The 19039-nt window shown below is 34.2% G+C and overlaps 1 protein-coding gene across 7 annotated transcripts in view; it reads right to left on the bottom strand.

Moving 5' to 3' along the window:
* si:dkey-98f17.5 overlaps window positions 1–15990 on the bottom strand; it is a 37833-nt gene extending 21843 nt beyond the window's left edge. For 6 of the 7 annotated variants that reach the window (XR_015490497.1, XR_015490499.1, XR_015490498.1 and 3 more), the window contains exons 1-4: window positions 15799–15939; window positions 12423–12534; window positions 12209–12302; window positions 5982–6036 (exon numbers count right to left, since the gene is read on the bottom strand). Coding sequence is in view for 1 of the 7 variants with exons in the window: in NM_001128748.1 (NP_001122220.1) it covers window positions 5982–6036; window positions 12209–12302; window positions 12423–12534; window positions 15799–15913 (376 nt within the window). In the remaining 6 variants the exon portion in view is untranslated. Of the gene's footprint in view, window positions 1–5981; window positions 6037–12208; window positions 12303–12422; window positions 12535–15798 lie in introns of all 7 variants that reach the window. The other variant, NM_001128748.1, reaches the window with a different exon arrangement.
* Window positions 15991–19039: the final 3049 nt, after the last annotated feature.

Genomic DNA, 19039 nt, shown 5'->3' with positions numbered 1-19039 from the left:
CTAAACAGTACAAACTACAGGAATACGAGTGTAAAATATTATTGCTCAGCAGTTACTCTTTTTGTATGAACTCTTTAAAAAACACACAAGGAAAATGTTGACATTAAATTCAGTATTTTACAATATAATACATGAAGTGTTGAGATGCAAAAAACTCTAAGTGATGTCTGAAATGTCCATAGAAAATTAAAAAAATGTTCAGTCTCCTTTGTTTATGTTGAGTTATTTAATATAATATTTTAAATACCATGAAAAGGGATTATTATTTTCTATAAACGTAATATTAAAGAACTTACACACACAAGCTAGAAAGAAATGCTCATTTAAAAGACCATAAAACCCCCCACTTTCGGTTCAGGTCTACGTCAGAATTTTTTCAAAAGATGCATCATAATGGGCGTGGAGCTCTGCGAGCAAAGGGCAGGGATGGGCGTGGCCAGCAGAGCAGGGGAGCGAACAACTGTTGTCAGTCGGCTCACAAAATGAGACACGAACCGTGAGGAGGCGCATGATTTTATAGTTTACAAAGTTAAAATGCAAAGAAATAAACAGTAATTTAATGCCCTGCTACATTTGTTATTCGTAATTTCATATACAGATAACCACAATTTATATCATTATAAAGATAATCGTGTTCATATAAACACTATGAATGAGGACTTTTCCATCAATCCCTGGGTCTGAATGCAGACTCAGTGCAGCAGGTCTCTTGCCCTGTCTATTTTAACAATTAGCCCGGTTGGTAATCTGGAGGATTTAGGCAAAAACAGCAGCAAACTCCATGGATCATGGAAACAAACACAAGTCTGTGCCGCAAGTCTGTGGACGCGGTCTAACCCAGTCATCAAAGTGTCTCACAGCTTGGCACTGGCAGGTCTGCCTTGCCTTCAGAAAGCACGCGCAGTCATGAATAATTAAGAAGCCAGCTCTTCTCATAGTAGAGCTGCACGATTCTGGCTAAAATGAGAATCGCGATTTTTTTGCATATAATAAAGATCACGATTTTCTCACGATTCTGTAGATGTAAAATAAAGGTATGGTAAAAACAAGCATATGGCACAACATCGATAATAATATTATGTGTAGGTCTACTGGTATCTATAAATAATTCTATTCTACTTATAATAATTCTGATGTTGAATTATTATGTTTGAGATATATGCTTGCAATCTGTCATATTAGACAAATTTATTCACTGGTAAAATCAGACATTTGCCATTATCAGATTATATTCAACATTATGTAGACTACAGTAGTCAAACTGACATTGTAAACATTTATTTTCATGCACAACTGTGGGTTCGCTATGAACGAAAAAAAAAAACATATCAAATGCTTGTCACAATCATAACTCTAAAATGCGATATGATTATTTAAATGAAGTGCACACTTTCGGTTTCATTTTGACAGCTAAGTGCTTGTTCATACTTCGCGCGCGGCTCCCAAACCATCACTCTGTGCCACAAACAGAATATTTACAACTGTATTACCTGTTACTCGCAACATATGCAGGTTCTGTTTACTAAAGTAGACGCACACGCGTCTATCATTAAGTAGATGTGATAACAGTTCACGGTCAGCAGCTCACGTCACGTGTGATTTCCCGGCCGCGAAAACATTATTATATGAAGACAAAAATTTTTAGGTGAATTATACCTTATAAATACAGTATGTGACTCATTCAACATCATTTGGAGGTGTCAATGTCACTGAGCAACGTATGTGAAACAATGAAAAGACTCGTGCAGCCGCCTTTTCTTCTCTCCTGAACTCGAAAATATGATTGGCAGAATCGTGGAAATGCTGGATTAAGATCGTCTAGGGGGTCGAATCGAGATCGCGATCTTTTAACGATTAATTGTGCAGCTCTATCTCATAGGATAACAAAACTCAGGTACGAATAATAATGAGAAACCGACGCGTCTGACATCTTTGCACTTGCAGTTTTGCGCTACATCACTGATTTTGATTCCGCCCCAAAAATCATTTTAAAACCGGAAGCTGAAATTAGTAGACAAAAGCTCAAAATTATCCACACACACAAATCTGTTAAAATCTCAAAAAAAAGTACTCCAGGGTTTCTTTTTTATAGATGAATTATAGATGGCATTTAAAGGTTTTTAATAAAAATAAAAAATGCTGCAGGTTTTTTTTTGTTTTGATAAATTTCTTTACTTTTAAAAAAAAAAAAACATGTAAAAAAGTAAAAATATTACACAAACACACACACACACACACACACACACACACACACTGTAATTTAGAGATTTTTTTCATATGTTGTCATTGAAAACCAGGCTTCTTTCACCAAATATTTCTTAAAGTTAAAATAACGGTATTGTGTTATCTAGAAAGGAATATAAACATGTAATTTTTTAACTTTATATTACTTTACTATGACTTTAGAAAATTTATTATATTTCCTTACCAAATAAAAATGATGCAATCTTCCTGAACTCTAACTTTTAAATGGTAATGAACCAGCTGCTCTCATTCTGGGGCGCTATGTCATGAAAATCAAATGCAGTCATGTGCATATGATAGGCTCAATAATCACTGAGGGATCCTTGAGTCTTTTTAAAGGTGAAAAGGTAACTGGAGAGACACATCTCGCCTTGCTGACATTACTGCCGAAAGGTGGAAGGAGATACTGAGGGATCTGGTCCACCAGGGAAAAAGTCAAAGGTCAAGAAAGTGCTGTGTCATGGCCAAACCGCACAGCAGCACCACTGCGGAAAGTCTCCAGTCAAGATGATAGTGTCAAACTTACTGAGATAAGACAAACCACACCCAAACCATGCACCAATCACAATTCCCAGGCCAAACCCACATCCTTATCAACAACAGAGAAGCCAAACCTTCAATTTCCAAACCCATAAAAGCATCTGCAATGCGCTCATGCTCATAAGCAAAGAAGAATGACATCAATTTAGAGAAAATAAACAAAAGCTGGTTGTACATGCTTAAAGGGATAGTGCACCCAAAAATCATGTACTCACCCTTTACTTGTTTTAAACCTTTGAGTTTCGTTCTTCTGTTAAACACAAAAGATGATATTTTGAAGAAAGCTGGAAACTGTAACCATTAACATCCATAATATTTGTATTTCCTACTCTGCTTTCTTCAAAATATCTTCTTTTGTGTTCAACAGAATGAAAGAAACTCAAATGTTTAGAATCACTAGAGGGTGAGTGAATACTCATTAAATGTTCATGTTTTGGTGAACTGTCCCTTTAAGACACTGCAGGTGAATAAAGTAAAAAATGAACTAACAGCAATCACTTCTACAATTGATTGCCTGGACAAGCAATTGCAAAGATGTTTTTTGTCCTAAAAGTATTTAAGCTTTTTCTTAAACATGCAAATGAGGCACTACTTAAATAAATGTTCTAATCTGCATACATTCCTACCATAAAAATCTGATGTAACCCACCAGTCCTTCTGCACACAACCTGCGCTGAGCTGGGATTGAACCGGCGATTCTTCGCATGGGAGTCGGTTGCTCTAACAAGGAAGCTAAGACCATGGCTTCTAGCGTCTGTCGCTAGAGCACCTTTAGAGGTCAGAGGGATGAGGTTTACCTGCGTAGCACTTCGCTAGCTGGCCTCCATTACACTCACCTCCCTAAACCTCACTCCCATCCCGGACGAGCCCCCAGATGTGTAATCCACCAGTCCTGCTGCACCCAACCGGGTCTGAGCTGGGATTGAACCGGCGATTCCTTGCATGGGAGTCGATTGCTCTAACAAGAAGGCTAAAGACCATGGCCTCTAGCATCTGTCACTAGAGCATCTTTAGAGATCAGAGGAGTGAGGTTTACCTGCGTAGCACTTCGCTAGCTGACCTCGGTTACACTCACCCCTAAACCTCACTCCCATCACGGACGAGCCCCCATACATGTAACCCACCATTCCTACCGCACCCAGCCCGGTCTGAGCTGGGATTGAACCGGCAATTCCTCGCATTGGAGTAGGAGTTGGCTAAAGACCATGGCCTCTAGCGACTGTCAATAAAGCACCTTTAGAGACCAAAGGAGTGAGGTTTACCTGCGTAGCACTTCGCTAGCTGGCCACTGTTACATGAACATCGAACAAAGTCAGGCTCTAAATTCTTGTTTTGTTGTTTTGAAATAAAAATATGTGCCATATTTGCTCGAATATATCGAATGTTTTCTTTATATTAGACCTACCAAACCCATAATGGAAAGCAAATAATGACTTTCAATGTGTTTTTGCCTGCGGTGTCACACCTTAAAATACAGGAAATGCTATACATAAAAAAATGGAAGCATGCAAGCATATTTAAAGGAAACATTTTATTTACTCACTATTTATTCTCTCTCAAGTGCCTACAAACCTTTATGAATATGTTTCTTCCTCTGAGCACAAAAACACATTCTGATAAAAAAGCTTTAACCATTGACTTTCATAGTAAGAAAAACACTATAGGAGTCAATGGTTACAGATTTCCAACATTTTGAACTATCCCTTTAATGTATTGTTTTATGGATGTTTCTCCAGATTTGACTTTGACTCGTGCAACTGTTCTACAATGTGATTTCGTTCTATATTTTTATATTCGACTATCCATCAAATGCTCTCTCCAGCAGTAACGTGGGAAGACGTTTCTCTCTCTGTATCCCACCGCTGCTGCACTGTTGTCAATGTGAATGACTCATTCTGGTTCTCTGCACCGGCTGAACCCACACTGCCCACTGACGGAGCACTGCACGATCAGTGATGCCCTCTGACACGCCCAAAAGATCACTCACCTACGCCAGCGAAGCATCATCACTGCCCAAGATATGCTGGACTACGGTTATATAAATGCACAGTGAAAAGCGTAAAGTCAGCAGAGCCGGAGGGAGTTTTGCTGAAGTGCATGTGAATGAGATGTGTTGCTATGTTTCGCAGTCTCAGGCGGATCCAGAGCTGGCCGTACATACGCTGGCATGACTCAGTGTGCGCTGTTAGTCATCACTGTAGATGCAGACGTTTTGATTTTTTTTTTCAAGCCAAGTATAATTTATAGGCAATAAATCATGAAAATTGCTTGCGAGGCTGTACAAGCTACTAATATACAGTAGGAGCGTTTGTCACTTTAACTTCATGCTCAAGTGTTATAACCAATGACATAAAATTCACACTTTTTATTTTATTACGCTACTATGTGGTGCTAATACAGTGCCTAAATGGTGTCATTTTGCTGATAAACATGGTACAAAATATTTTGATATTTGATTAATACAAAGGAATATATGCACAGAAAAATGCATATGTGCAATATTTAAAAAATAAAATAATGAAATGGTGAAATGTAAACAATTGTAACAATTATACGAGAATACATATCCATAAAAACGTTTTAAGTTGTTAAAATATTTACCTACTGCTGTCAAACAATTAGTAATACATATATATAGTCCATTCACTTAACGAAACACTTCATGGAAAGCAAATATTGACTGGCGTTTTTGCCTGCAGTAATATATAATATATATATATATATATATATATATATATATATATATATATATATATATATATATATATATATATATATATATATATATATATATATATATATATATATATAGTCCTTCGAGATATTATAATTTATAAGCAGTGTAAAACATCTCCATTTGCTGCGTGTTTATCAATGTATTAATATATTGTGTTATAATTCATAAGCAGTGTAGAATATCTCCATCTGCTGCGCGTTTATCAATGTATTAATATATATATATATATATATATATATATATATATATATATATATATATATATATATATATATATATATATATATAAATATAGGTACATTTACTATATATTACATTGAAACACATGCAGCAGATGGATATATTCTACCTTGCTTATAAATTATAACATCTCGAAGATATAAATACATTACAAATAAATCTTTTGACAGCAAAGTTACATTTCAATACCAAATATCAATCCTAAATGATCATTTCCTACCTTTGAACTCCAGCAGAGGTCTGAAATGTGGATATAGGTGTAACGTTGCATTTCCCTGTGTGGAAAAGAAGCAAACATGTTGAGAAAGCAGAGGTGAGGAGTGTGTGGTGTGAAGTCAGAAGACAGGCCCGCTGTAGGGAGGCTCCTTCTTTCTCTTTCTCTCTCTCTCTCTCTCTCTCTCTCTCTCTCTCTCTCTCTCTCTCTCTCGAACACACTGCAGCTCTTCCTGTTCTGCTGCTCAGATCTTCCTCTAAAAATCTGATAAACCTTTCATTTCACACCTTCATAGTAATTACATTACTCTTGTTCAGGTCTTCATAGAAACAGAGACAGAACGAGTTAAACAAAGAGAGAGAGAGAGAGAGAGAGAGAGAGAGAGAGAGAGGGGGAGAGGGAGAGTCCTTCATGCTTGGAGAAAAAAAAGATGCTGTGTCTTTAAGGAAACCCCTCTGCTTCTAGAAGGAGTGACTGACTAATCTGTGATATGGTCTGCTATTTAACAGCATGCAGGCATGTACGGTTTTCCTTCGTGCCATCTTAAGGTAAAAATATTTGTCCCGCTTTTCTCCTCGCGTATTTGATACTATTAGAGAAATACTGCATCCCTGGTTCAGCATGTTGCTCTTTTACAGCTCTAACAGAGGTCTAAGTTCAAATATTTCAGTAGTTTCTACTACAATTCCTAAAAGTAAGCAAAAATGAGACCATACTGACATGCATAACCCTGTGAAATCATGTGATTTCACATTACTCAGATAAATTCGTCTTACATGAGAACTAAATCGTTCAACATCGTTTAAAGATTTTCAGAGAATTTCTAAACTTATAGTCATTCACTTATACGACAGACCACTATATAAAGACATCACTCTTTTTTTAAATAAGTTTGAAGATTTAAAACAGTATTATTGTCAAATATAAGGAATGAATATACAGTTGTAGGCACAATTATTAGCTCTCCTGTGTAATTTAAAGTCTTTATAAAATATTTCCCAAGTGATGTTTAAGAGAACAAGGAAATGTTTACAGAATTTCCTATTCTAGATATTTTTTCATCTAAAGAAAGTTTTTTTTTTTTTTTTAGTTTGACTGTAATTGAAGCATTTTTAAATTTTAGAATCAATAACATTAACCCCTCGGTGGTGCGGAGGGTATCGCTGTCGTCTCACAGTAAGAAGGTCACTGGCTCGAGCCTCGGCTGGGTCAGTTGGCATCTCTGTGTGGAGTTTGCATGTTCTTCCCGTGTTCGCGTGGGTTTCCTCTGGTTGCTTCGGTTTCCCCCACAGTCCAAAGCCATGCACTAGTCTATAGGTGAATTGGATAAACTAAATTGTCTGTAGTGTATGTGTGTGAATGAGAGTGTAAAACATGGTTTGGGGTTACATGTAGTATGGGAGCATGCGAGAGACCTGCAGAGTGGATGGCAACATCAACAACCTGAAGTATCAAGACATTTGTGCAGCCCATTACAAACAGGAGAGGGCAAATTCTTCAGCAGGATAGCGCCCCTTCACATACGTCAGCCAAAGTGTTCGAGAATTGACCAGCCTAGTCACCAGATATGAACATTATTGAGCATGTCTGGGGTAAGATGGAGGAGGCATTAAAGATGAATACAAACAATCTTGATAAACTCTGGGAGTCCTGCAAGAACGCTTTCTTTGCCATTCCAGATGACTTTATTATTAAGTTACTTGAGTCATTACAGAGATGTATGGATGCAGTCCTCCAAGCTCATAGGACTCAGACACAATATTTATTCTTTTTCCACTGCAGCATGACTTTATATTCTATACTAGACATTATTTCTGTTAAGTGACAAGACTTTTGTCTGAGCAAAGTCAGACTTTACTGTCCTAATGAAATAGTTAAAAAATCAAGGCATGATCATATTTTATTTTGGTTAAATAAGCGTAGGGGCCTGAGCCACTTCTGATACCAAATGATCAACTAGAAGTCAAGTTATTATTTGTTGTTCCTATAGTACTTGGATAGGCGGCAAGACTTTTGTCAGGTAGTGTAAATAAATCAATTGGTATCTTGCAAAACAACTTGTAAAATGTTACGTACTGCATATCATATTGACATAGATAAAATAAAGTAGTTATTAAACACTAATTAATTTAAAAAAAAAAACGTTAACATTTCTGTCTCTGTTAAACATCTCGGTTAAACATCACTTGGCAAATATTTTTTTTAAATAATTCAAATTTAAAAAACAGAAGAGCTAATGTTTCCCTCAACTGTGCAATTTTTAAGTTAAATACAGTTATTATGTAAGCATTCATTATCATTGCAGACATACATAAAAAAAACAGAAAAAATGAAAAGGAAGTGAGCTGGGAGTTAAGTCTTTATACTTTTCTCGATTTAATCACAGTAAAAGCAAAAGCGATATTTAAAAGATCTTATTTGTCTTCATTCATTTCTGTAAGTCTCAATCTTAACAGAATCTAAACAGGACATGATTACTGATGCGCCAACTTGAAAAGCTGGCATTGCTGCACACGAGCTGAAGGTTTCACATTCACACCTGTCACTGATGTCAGTAATTAGCAAGTTCGTTTAGCACTTGCAACTGCAGAGCCTTTACTGACATTTTCAAACTTAACTTATTTGCTAAGCAATGCTTTCAGCTAAAGGAAATACTTTCAGATATTTCTGATACAATTTACCACATTCAAATTCATTCACAAGAAATTCTTCCTCAATTAGCACAAAAAGTGAGAGTACATCTGTACATGCTCATGAAAATGTTTTTGTTTTTCGTGCTCTTGTAAAAGAGAAAAGAAGAGTGACTTGTTGTACTTGTTAGAAAGCAGAGTGAGAACAGGAAACAGTAACACATTTTTTGTCAATGATCAATTGCATCAAATGAATGTGCACCTATAGCTTTTACTGCAAATAATTAGCTGAACGCAAACAAACATTTCTCAGGAGCTCTACTTTATATATACTTAAAATAAGAGTATATTGTTGCTTATTATAGCAGGTTTACTGAGCCATACAAAAGTGTCTTCAAAGAAATAGTTCACCCAAAATCCTTTACTCGCGCATTTTTGCAAACCTCTTTGACTTCTGTTGAACACAAATGAAGACATTTTGAAGAAAGCCAGAAACCTGTAACCATTTACTTCCATAGTATTTGTTTTTGCTAGATAAGGTTAGCTTTTCAGCTTCATCTTCAACAGAAGAAAGAAATTTATAAAGGTTTGGAAACACTTGGGTGTGAGTAAATAGTGAGTATATTTTGGTTTATGGGTTTACTGCTCCTTTAAGAATTCAAATAGGGACTAGGCAAGGGCCGGTATAAGATTCTGATGGTATGACAACCTTAGATAAAAATATAATGGTTTCACGGTATTGAGATTACTGCTCTATAATATATTCTTTTAAAATGTCTGGGTAAAAAAACTAAAACTTTTTCCCCTTTGAAAACAATATGTTCTATTTCTTATAAATAGAATAACGAAAAATATATAACTAAATATTTATATAACGATGCTAAATAACGAAAACGAATAATTGACTTCTGCTGTCTTCATCTGTTTCAAAAACACTAATTTCTTTACAATTTAAAACGGCGTCTTTGGATATTTTTTTCTGATGGAGATACTGTTGTCCTAAAAAAACTAAAAAAATGTCAATAAAAAAATCTTACACATACCTTAGGAATGGTATTACAGAAAATATTTGGTTTTAAAACCTTGACTTTTCCAGACCACGGTATACCTTGAAGACGTTTATCGTCCCATGCCTAATAGAGACATTCATTAAAAGAGGTTTAGCTATTGAGTTTTTATTTGAATGATCTTTCTGCAGCTTATTTTATGGAATACAGCTAACAGGTGACTGTTTGGTTTCTATTACATATTCTAATGATGAAGGAAATAGATATTTGACATTAATTGTGATTTCCACTGGCGTAATTTAGTTTTTTTGTGATTTTACCTAGCCCTGTTCGCTTTGAAAATGATCACAGCAAAACTATGTTGGTACTGTAAGTCTGTGCTTTTGCATGAAAGAAAATAAGTGAGAATCTGGTAAAAACAGACGTATATTTGATTACCTTGGTTAGCATCAACCAATCAGAAACAAGCGTTCATCAGAATGTTAGTAAGTAAGATTGTTAATGTTAGTAACAGAATGTTGGTTAAAGGTCCCATGAAGTGCTTTGAAATGTGCATTTTGTTGTATGTTTGCTGGATGTGAGACGTAATCTCAACCAAAACATGAAGAGAGAGTGGGACATAACAAAGCCCCTCCCCTTAAAAAAAACAGCCAATGGCATTTCACACTCAAAGCTCTTTAAATTGGTAGGGAATCTCCTCATCCAGCACATGTGTGCAGCATCAACCTGGATGACACGACAGCAGACATAATGCGCCAGACTTCACACCACACACCAGCTGATTGGTGGAGTGGTGACAGAGTGATGAAGCCAGTTAAGATATGGAGATGGTTACAAGGGCATGATGAACAGAGGTCAGAGCAAATTTAGCCAGGATGCCAGGATGAAACTCTTTTTTAAAGGACATCCTGGGATTTTTAATGACCATGTTTAACGTCTCATCTGAAAGACGTCGTTCACTGAGTCCCCATCAATATACTGGGGTGTTAGGACCCACACAGACCTCAAGTTGAGCGCCCCCTGCTGGTCTCACTATCACCACTTCCAGCAGCAACCTAGCTTTCCCATGTGGTCTCCCATCCAGCTACTGACCAGGTGCAGCCCTGCTTTTGCTGAGTTCAGACTGTATGATTTTAGCCCCGATTTTGACTCGCCGACAAGTTTTGAGTAATTGCCGACAAATTCCTCAAATCACAGGCAAATCGGTGCTCGTTCACGCGAGTAACAAATCACACAGTATGAACTATCAAAGATGCAATCTAAGAGAATCGCAGATGAGTCACTGACACCCATCAGATATTTGCCGTGCTAAATATCTGGATTCAAATCATGCCGTGTGAAATGTGTTCTGATAGAAAATAACATCGGAGATCCCTTACAGCCAATGAGAATGAATGAACGTCGCCTCGTGGTTCCATCCCAAAGAGGGAGAAATCACTTTCGCTCACGCTCACGCTCAATCTGCCCAGTTGGTGGAATGAACTCCCTAACTGCATCAGAACAGCAGAGTCACTCGCTATTTTCAAGAAACGACTAAAAACTCAACTATTTAGTCTCCAATTCACTTCCTAATCTGCAATTGCCTCTCTGAATATCACACTAACTGTACCCAAAAAATAAATAAATAAAAATACTAATACTGCAAATACTTTCCTTCTTAGACTTTACAGACCTGAAACTTGCCTATAGCACTAATTCATTGTTGCTCTTATAGTTGTGTAAATTGCTTCCTTGTCCTCATTTGTAAGTCGCTTTGGATAAAAGCGTCTGCTAAATGACTAAATGTAAATGTAAATGAGAGAGCAGCACTCACTAGTATGGGTATCTGCAGGCCAGCGGAAGGATAAAGGAGAAGTTCAAAGCGCTCATTTTTAATCTATTTGGACCCAAGAAATGAAGGAAAAACTAGTGGAAATTTGGCAGAAGCACTTGTGTCTGATTGACGTGTCATCTGAGCAATACCCCAACCGGCTCAAAAAAAAAAAAAAATTAAGTAGAAATTGCTAATTCTTTTCAAAAGCCAGGTGAGCAACATAAGCACATTTTCTACCTTTTTATGTTGTTAATAATAAAAGATATACTACGACCTCCCGTTGTTTCCGTTCTCGTGTGTTTGGTTATGAGATGTAGTTTGGACAAAGTTGTCAGCGACTCTTCCTATTGTAAAGTCATGCAATGTGAAACCTCCTGTCACCGATCCATCCTACAGTGTAAACACAACCCCGACAGAATGCTAACCCAGATAGTCATGCACTGTGAAAATGTTACTTTGAAAATCATGCAGTGTGAACTCGGCATTAGCTTCAGTGGGCGACCATGTGAGAGTTGCAGAGAGCTAGCTGCTGACCAGTTATATAAAGTTTCATTGAATATTTTTAGTCGGTTTGACTGATGTAAGCTGAGATGTCTAGAAAAGTTAATTTGATTCAACTAAAAAAAACTTAGGCAGCAAGATTTTTCTATAGTGACCCGTAAGTCAACAAGAGGGTTAAATATGAGTGTAAAAAGCCATGTGACTGAAACAGATGAATATGTACTTTCCTAAGCAGCTTTCTCACAATAATCGGCTTTTCGTTGCGCATGAAAAAGTACTTACTGTTAATGACTCTCGTTTTCTTCCACTAGTTATAAACGTGAAGCCTTGTGTCTCTATGGCAACACCTGTCTTCTGTATGTGCTCCTCCACATACCTGAAAAATAGTTACACATTTTCTTTTTTACCTTTTTAAATAATATTTCTTGCCCGTTTTCATTTACACATTCAGACTTTATCAAAATTATTATTATTATTATTATTTTTTTGTAATTACCAGTTAATAAAGGAGCTTTTTCCAGCAGAATGGTTTCCCATAATCATAACGATAATCTTTTTGCGTGGCGGTAAAAGTCTCACTCCCAAGCTCTCTGCAATTTTTACCAGTCCTGTCAAACAAATGCAGACAAACATGCCTTTTAATTAATACACGATGATGCCTTACTGTTTCTCAACAACAATTCACGATTAAAGAAGTATGAAACTTTATTACTAATATTTCTATCACACCAACATTTCACATTAAATACAAAAGTACCAATATGACTTGCTTTATGTAAGGAATAACTGATGACTAAAGAGTTAATTTGCAAAAACAGATAACCACCATTTACTGTATTTTTTTAGAAAGCCATTTGTTTTTTTTTTTTCAACTAAACTCTTCAAGAAACGATATAAAAACATGATTTCTAAAAAGTATAAAAGTATTTTTTTTGCAATTTTACTCTTTAATAAACACTGAAAAATACGATGTCCGTAAATTAATAAAAATGGAGAAATGTTCTTGCAAATAAACTCCACACACACACAAACACGCAAACACGCACGGGCGCACACACACACACACACACACACACACACACACACACACACACACAAAGAGAGAGCTCTATGTGAAGTTAACCACTTATGTTCAAAATTATTGTTGCTGTTTGTTCAAACTACTTATTGAAAATGAGCTGAAACAACACTGTTCTTTTTATGAGACACCTTAATTGTTTTATGTTCGATCCACTTTAATTTGTCAAAACAATTAAATTAACTTAATCGATTTGTGTTGGGATAGCAAGAATGAATTGTGTGGAACCCTGGATTTTTTTACAGTACATGTTTGAGTAAAATTACAAGTACGAATGTAATGGTTTACAAATGGTACCTACATGACTTAAGGATCAGGCTAAGGAATACATAGGTTTTTACATGGTTATTACCCAGGTTACATAGTTTACTATGATAAGTATAGTATGTGCACTTGTAACAAGACAGTACCTCCAAATATTATATATATTTATATAAATATAAATAAATAAAAATTTATTTTAAAATCTATTTTTTATGTTTATTTAATTTATATAAGTTAAATATTGGTCTAAAATGAATTTGAACATCTGAATACACACACACCCAAGCACAAACGCACACACACACAAGCACACACGCACACTATATATATATATATATATACACTACAGGTATATATATTTGAAGTCACAATTAGCCCACCCGAAATTATCAGCCCCCCTGTTTAATGGAGAGCAGATTTTTTGAACACATTTCTTAACTATTATATAACTTACATTATATTAACTAATCTCTAATAATATCTCTGATCATTTCTTTTATCTTTACGGTAAATAATAAATCTTGACAGTAAATAATATTTGACTAGATATTTTTCAAGACACTTCTATACAGCTTAAAGTGACATTTAAAGGCTTAACTAGGTTAATTAAGTTAACTAGGCAGGTTAGGGTAATAAGGCCAGTTATTGTAAAGCGATGGTTTGTTCTGTAGACTATTGAAAAAAAAATATAGCTTAAAGGGGCTAATAATTTTGACCTTAAAATAGTGTTTAAAAATGAATAACTGCTTTTATTCTAGCAGAAACAAAACAAATAAGACTTTCTTCAGAAGTAATAATATTATCAGACATACAGTGAAAACGTCTTACTCTGTTAAACATCAGTTGGGAACTATTTAAAAAAGAAAAAAAAATCTAAGGGGGGCTAATAAGTATATTTGCAACTGTATATATATATATATATATATATATATATATATATATATATATATATATATATATATATATATATATGTATATATATATATATATATATATATATATATATATATATATATATATATATATATAATGCTAGCATTTTTAAGGCCTGTGACTGCATGAGAATTTTATAAGCATTCTGGCATAAGAAACTGAATCATATCTAATTTTAATAACAATTATTTTTATTGAATTATTTTTACTATTCAATTGCCGTACCTGAATACTGTTACACTCTGAAAATTATAAAAAACTGTTTATATCAATTGTATCTTTTACTTTATAGTATTTATACATGCTTGTAGATTGTTTAGTAGATTTTTTCATACGTTTTTTTCATAAATTATTCCCAAATAGAGCTATTCAAGTCATCTGATGAAATTGTAATCATTTCGCAATGTATATCACAGAATAACAAAATATCCAAATGCTAGATTTTTCCAATATCATGCAACACATATATATATATATATGCCATTTTTTAGATGTTTCATCATCATCATCATTTTCTTTTCACCTTAGTCCCTTTATTAATCTAGGGTGGCCACAGCGCAATGAACTGCCAATCTGTCCAGCATTTCTTTTACGTAGCGGATGCCCTTCCATGCAGCTGCAACCCATAAGTGATAAACATCCACACAGTCACACACCCATTCACACTCATACACTACGGCCATTTTAGTTTATTCAATTCACCTATAGAGCATGTTTTTGGAATTGTGGGGGAAACCGGAGTACCCGGAGGAAACCCACGCCAACACGAGGAGTACATGCAAACTCCACACAGAAATGCCAACTGACCCAGCAGAGACTCGAACCAGAGACCTTCTTGTTGTGAGGCGATCGGGCTACACACTGCGCCACTGTGACGCCTCAGATGTTTCAGATATTCATTTTAGAGGAATATTTTAACTATTTACTATATAAAAATTAAGAAAGCCCTATTTGGTGGTTGAATTATCCTGATTTCTAATCACAAAAAGTGCTTTTTTTGACCAATTGTCATGTTATAAAGAAAATGCTCTAAATCACAATACTTTCATTTGCAATTTAGAAAAATAAATGAGTTCAGAACTTAATAAAATAAAACAAATATCGGCATTCTACTCAAACCCATGCCTAATAAAAGTATGCACCAGGTTTCTGTATACACTATAAATACTGTAGGTATTGGCCAATAAAAGACCTTCAGTTTCGATGAACTTGACGAACAGGAGCACTTCAGCATAATCACAGATTTACAAATACTGTACTAATACTGTTCAAACACTGTCCTGAGCCTGCAGCAGCACAGTGACATTGCAGAGACAACTGGTCAACATTTACCGAGTCCTAAAACTCTGTGAGCGGTCAATATAACAATATAAGTCGTGTTGCCACATCATGTTTAAATTTGTCTAGCCTTTCAACATAGATTTTGAATGAGTCACTATTATTAATAAAACCTAGACATATAAAACTAATACTGCTCAATACTTCGTTTGACGTTTGAACTTTCTGGTTGATTTGCACCGTACAGTGGCTTCATAATAAAGACTTAACAGCAACATGTGTTTACATACGAATGTGTTAGCGGTATTTGTTTGTTTACCGTTCTCGCTGTCGATATATAAAGTGTGACATTCTTTCAGTATTCTTTCGCTCGGTGTTGTAATTGTAGATTCCAGAGGATTTGCCACAGCTCGCGGCTTCTTACTGCCTGACATTTTGAAAATGTGTGGGACTGTTTTTCACCGGCAGCGACAGCGGGGGAACCAAAACAGCGGCGCACACGAGAAACTAACGTTAGTGGATACGTCAGAAATGTGAAGCTTTGGAGCCCTCTAAAGGAGAGTTTGACGTGAACAGACCGGACACATAAACTAATTTAAATTAATCGACAAATAATAAAAACAATAACCATATCATTACATTATTATTATTATTATTATTATTATTATTATTATTATTATTATTATTATTATTATTATTAATTATTATTATTATTATTATTATTATTATTAGTAGTAGTAGTAGTAGTAGTAGTAGTAGTAGTAGTAGTAGTAACGTTAGTGGTAATAGTGGTAGCTGTAATAGTGGTAGTAGTAGTAATTGTAGTAGTAGTAGTAGGGAGAGGAGGCTTCTAGTAGTGGTAGTGGTAGTAGACATAAAATCCATGACTGTTTCAAAAAAATCTGTAAAAATATTTTACAAATATCTACAAAGAAATTTAAATAATTATAGTAGTATTTTATAATAAATATACAAATAGATTTTAATAATAGAAATTTTATTTTAATGAAAATATATTTTAAGTAAACATTTATGTGTAAACTTGTAACATCAATATTATTATGAATATATTATTATTAATATTATTATTATTAATAGTAGTAGTAGTAGTAGTAGACATGAAAGCTGTGACCACTGCAAAAAAATCTATAGCAATATAATGCAATAGAATTTCACACAAATGAAATAGTATTAGTAGTTTTTTAAATAAATATAAATAAACTAATGTTTAAAATAGATTTTTACACTATTCTTTTAATTTCTTTTGATAATAATAATAATAATAATAACAACAACAATAATAATAATAATAATAATAATAATAATAATAATAATAATAATAATACCATTAATAATAATAATAATAATAACATTAATAATAATAATAATAATAATAATAATAATAATAATAATAATAATAATACCATTAATAATAATAATAATAATAACATTAATAATAATAATAATAATAATAATAATAATAATAATAATAATAATAATAATAATAATAATAATAATAATGGTAGTAGTAGTAGTAGTAGACACAAAAGCCGTGGCCATTGCAAAAATTCTGTAGCAATATAGTGCAATATAATTTCACAAAAAAATATTAAAATAATATTAGAAGTATATTTAAAAATAAATATAAATGAATAATTGTTCAAAATAGATTTGAAATATGACTTTTATTCATTCATTTTCTTTTCGGCTTAGTCCCTTTATTTATCTGGGGTTGCCAGAGCGGAATAAACCGCCAACTTATCCAGCATATGTTTTATGTAGCAGATGTTCTTCCAGCTGCAACCCACCACTGGGGAACATCCATACACTCTCATTCACACACATACACTACAGACAATTTAGGTTACCCAATTCACCCGTACAGCATGTCTTTGGACTGTGGGGAAAAACCATAGCACCCGGAGGAAACCCACATATCCATGGGAAGAACATGCAAACCCCACACAGAAATACCAACTGACCTAGCTGAGGCTCAAACCAATGACCTTCTTGCTGTGAGGCGAATGTGCTACCCACTGCACCACGGTGCAGCTCTATGTAAAACATGTAACATAATAATAGTAATAATAATAATAATTATTATTAATATAAAATAATGATAATAATAACAATTATTATTATCATCATTATTATTATTATTATTTTTTATTATTATTAGTATCATCATCATCATCATTATCATCAGCATTACTACAAACCCATACTTTCTTTCTTAAATATATTTTGAATTTGGCACAATAATTAATTCTAACTATATATATATATATATATATATATATATATATATATATATATATATATATATATATATATATATATATATATATATTGACACAAATATAAGCTAACTAGACACAACAAAGTAAGCATATTCATCTCTTCGCATGTTTACATGTATGCTGAACTAAGCTATGATTCATGAACCAAAATGTCATTCATGTACCATAGTGCATTTTAAAAACTACTTGACATTTTAATATTAAAATAGCATTGCTACTACTATCATTGCCATAATCATCATCATTATTAATTCATTATTTTCACATCTGGAAAACAGTAGCAAACAATAACAGTAGCAAACAGTGACACTAGGCCTGCATGAAACACTTCAGGTCAACCATAACTTCACAACAGCTTATCATTACATTCACTGTATACTGTAGTATCGGTTAAGAGTGAAAAGGACCTTTGTTCAAAGTCTAGGATCCTCCAAGCCAGCCCTCGTGCAGCCGGTTGACCTGCCAGACTCTTTTTTTATTATTAACTATGCTTGAACAATAACAGATTAACATTCAAATTGCACAAAAAGACCAGGATAACAATCAATTTACATTCACAATCTTTCCGTCCACATTAATATTAATAAAAATACAAAATTATATTATTCAATAAATAAAATGTCAAATAAATAATTAATAAATTAAGAAAAATAAGTAGCAGGGGAGTTGAAGTTCTCAATACATGAAACCAAAATCATTTATTTATTCATTTTCTTTCGGCTTAGTCCCTTTAGCCCCTCAGGGGTCGCCACAGCGGAATGAACTGCCAACTTATCCAGCATATGTTTTACACAGCGGCTGCCCTTCCAGCTGCAACCCATCACTGGGAAAAAACATACATACTCATCAACACATATACCAGGCCTATAGCCAGAGGGGGTTCGGGTGGTCCAGAATTTGTCCCATTCATGAGCTTAATGGGTTAATTTTTTTTATGATATATGATGTAATAAATTTGAATTTTAAAAATAAATATTTCTTTATTATTAATTTTTAGGATTTTTTTTTGGTACATCAAAAGTGTGGTTATGATGACCATCCGACAAGCTAATACAGATAAAAAATAGTGCTTAAAATCTATTTAAATCTCATAATTAAATATAAAACGAGTAGTGTAACTCTAAAAATGTCCATAATTTGAGAAAAAAGAACCACCAGTTTGACCAGGCTGGCTACTGGCCTACATACACTACAGCCAATTTCATTCATTCATTTTCTTTTCAGCTTACATGGTCTCCCTAATTAATTGGGGTCGCCACA

This window comes from Danio rerio, chromosome 5 (assembly GCF_052040795.2).
Source record: "Danio rerio strain M-AB ecotype USA chromosome 5, GRCz13ab, whole genome shotgun sequence".
Taxonomy (NCBI): domain Eukaryota; kingdom Metazoa; phylum Chordata; class Actinopteri; order Cypriniformes; family Danionidae; genus Danio; species Danio rerio.
This window is presented reverse-complemented; position numbering and strand designations above follow the sequence as displayed.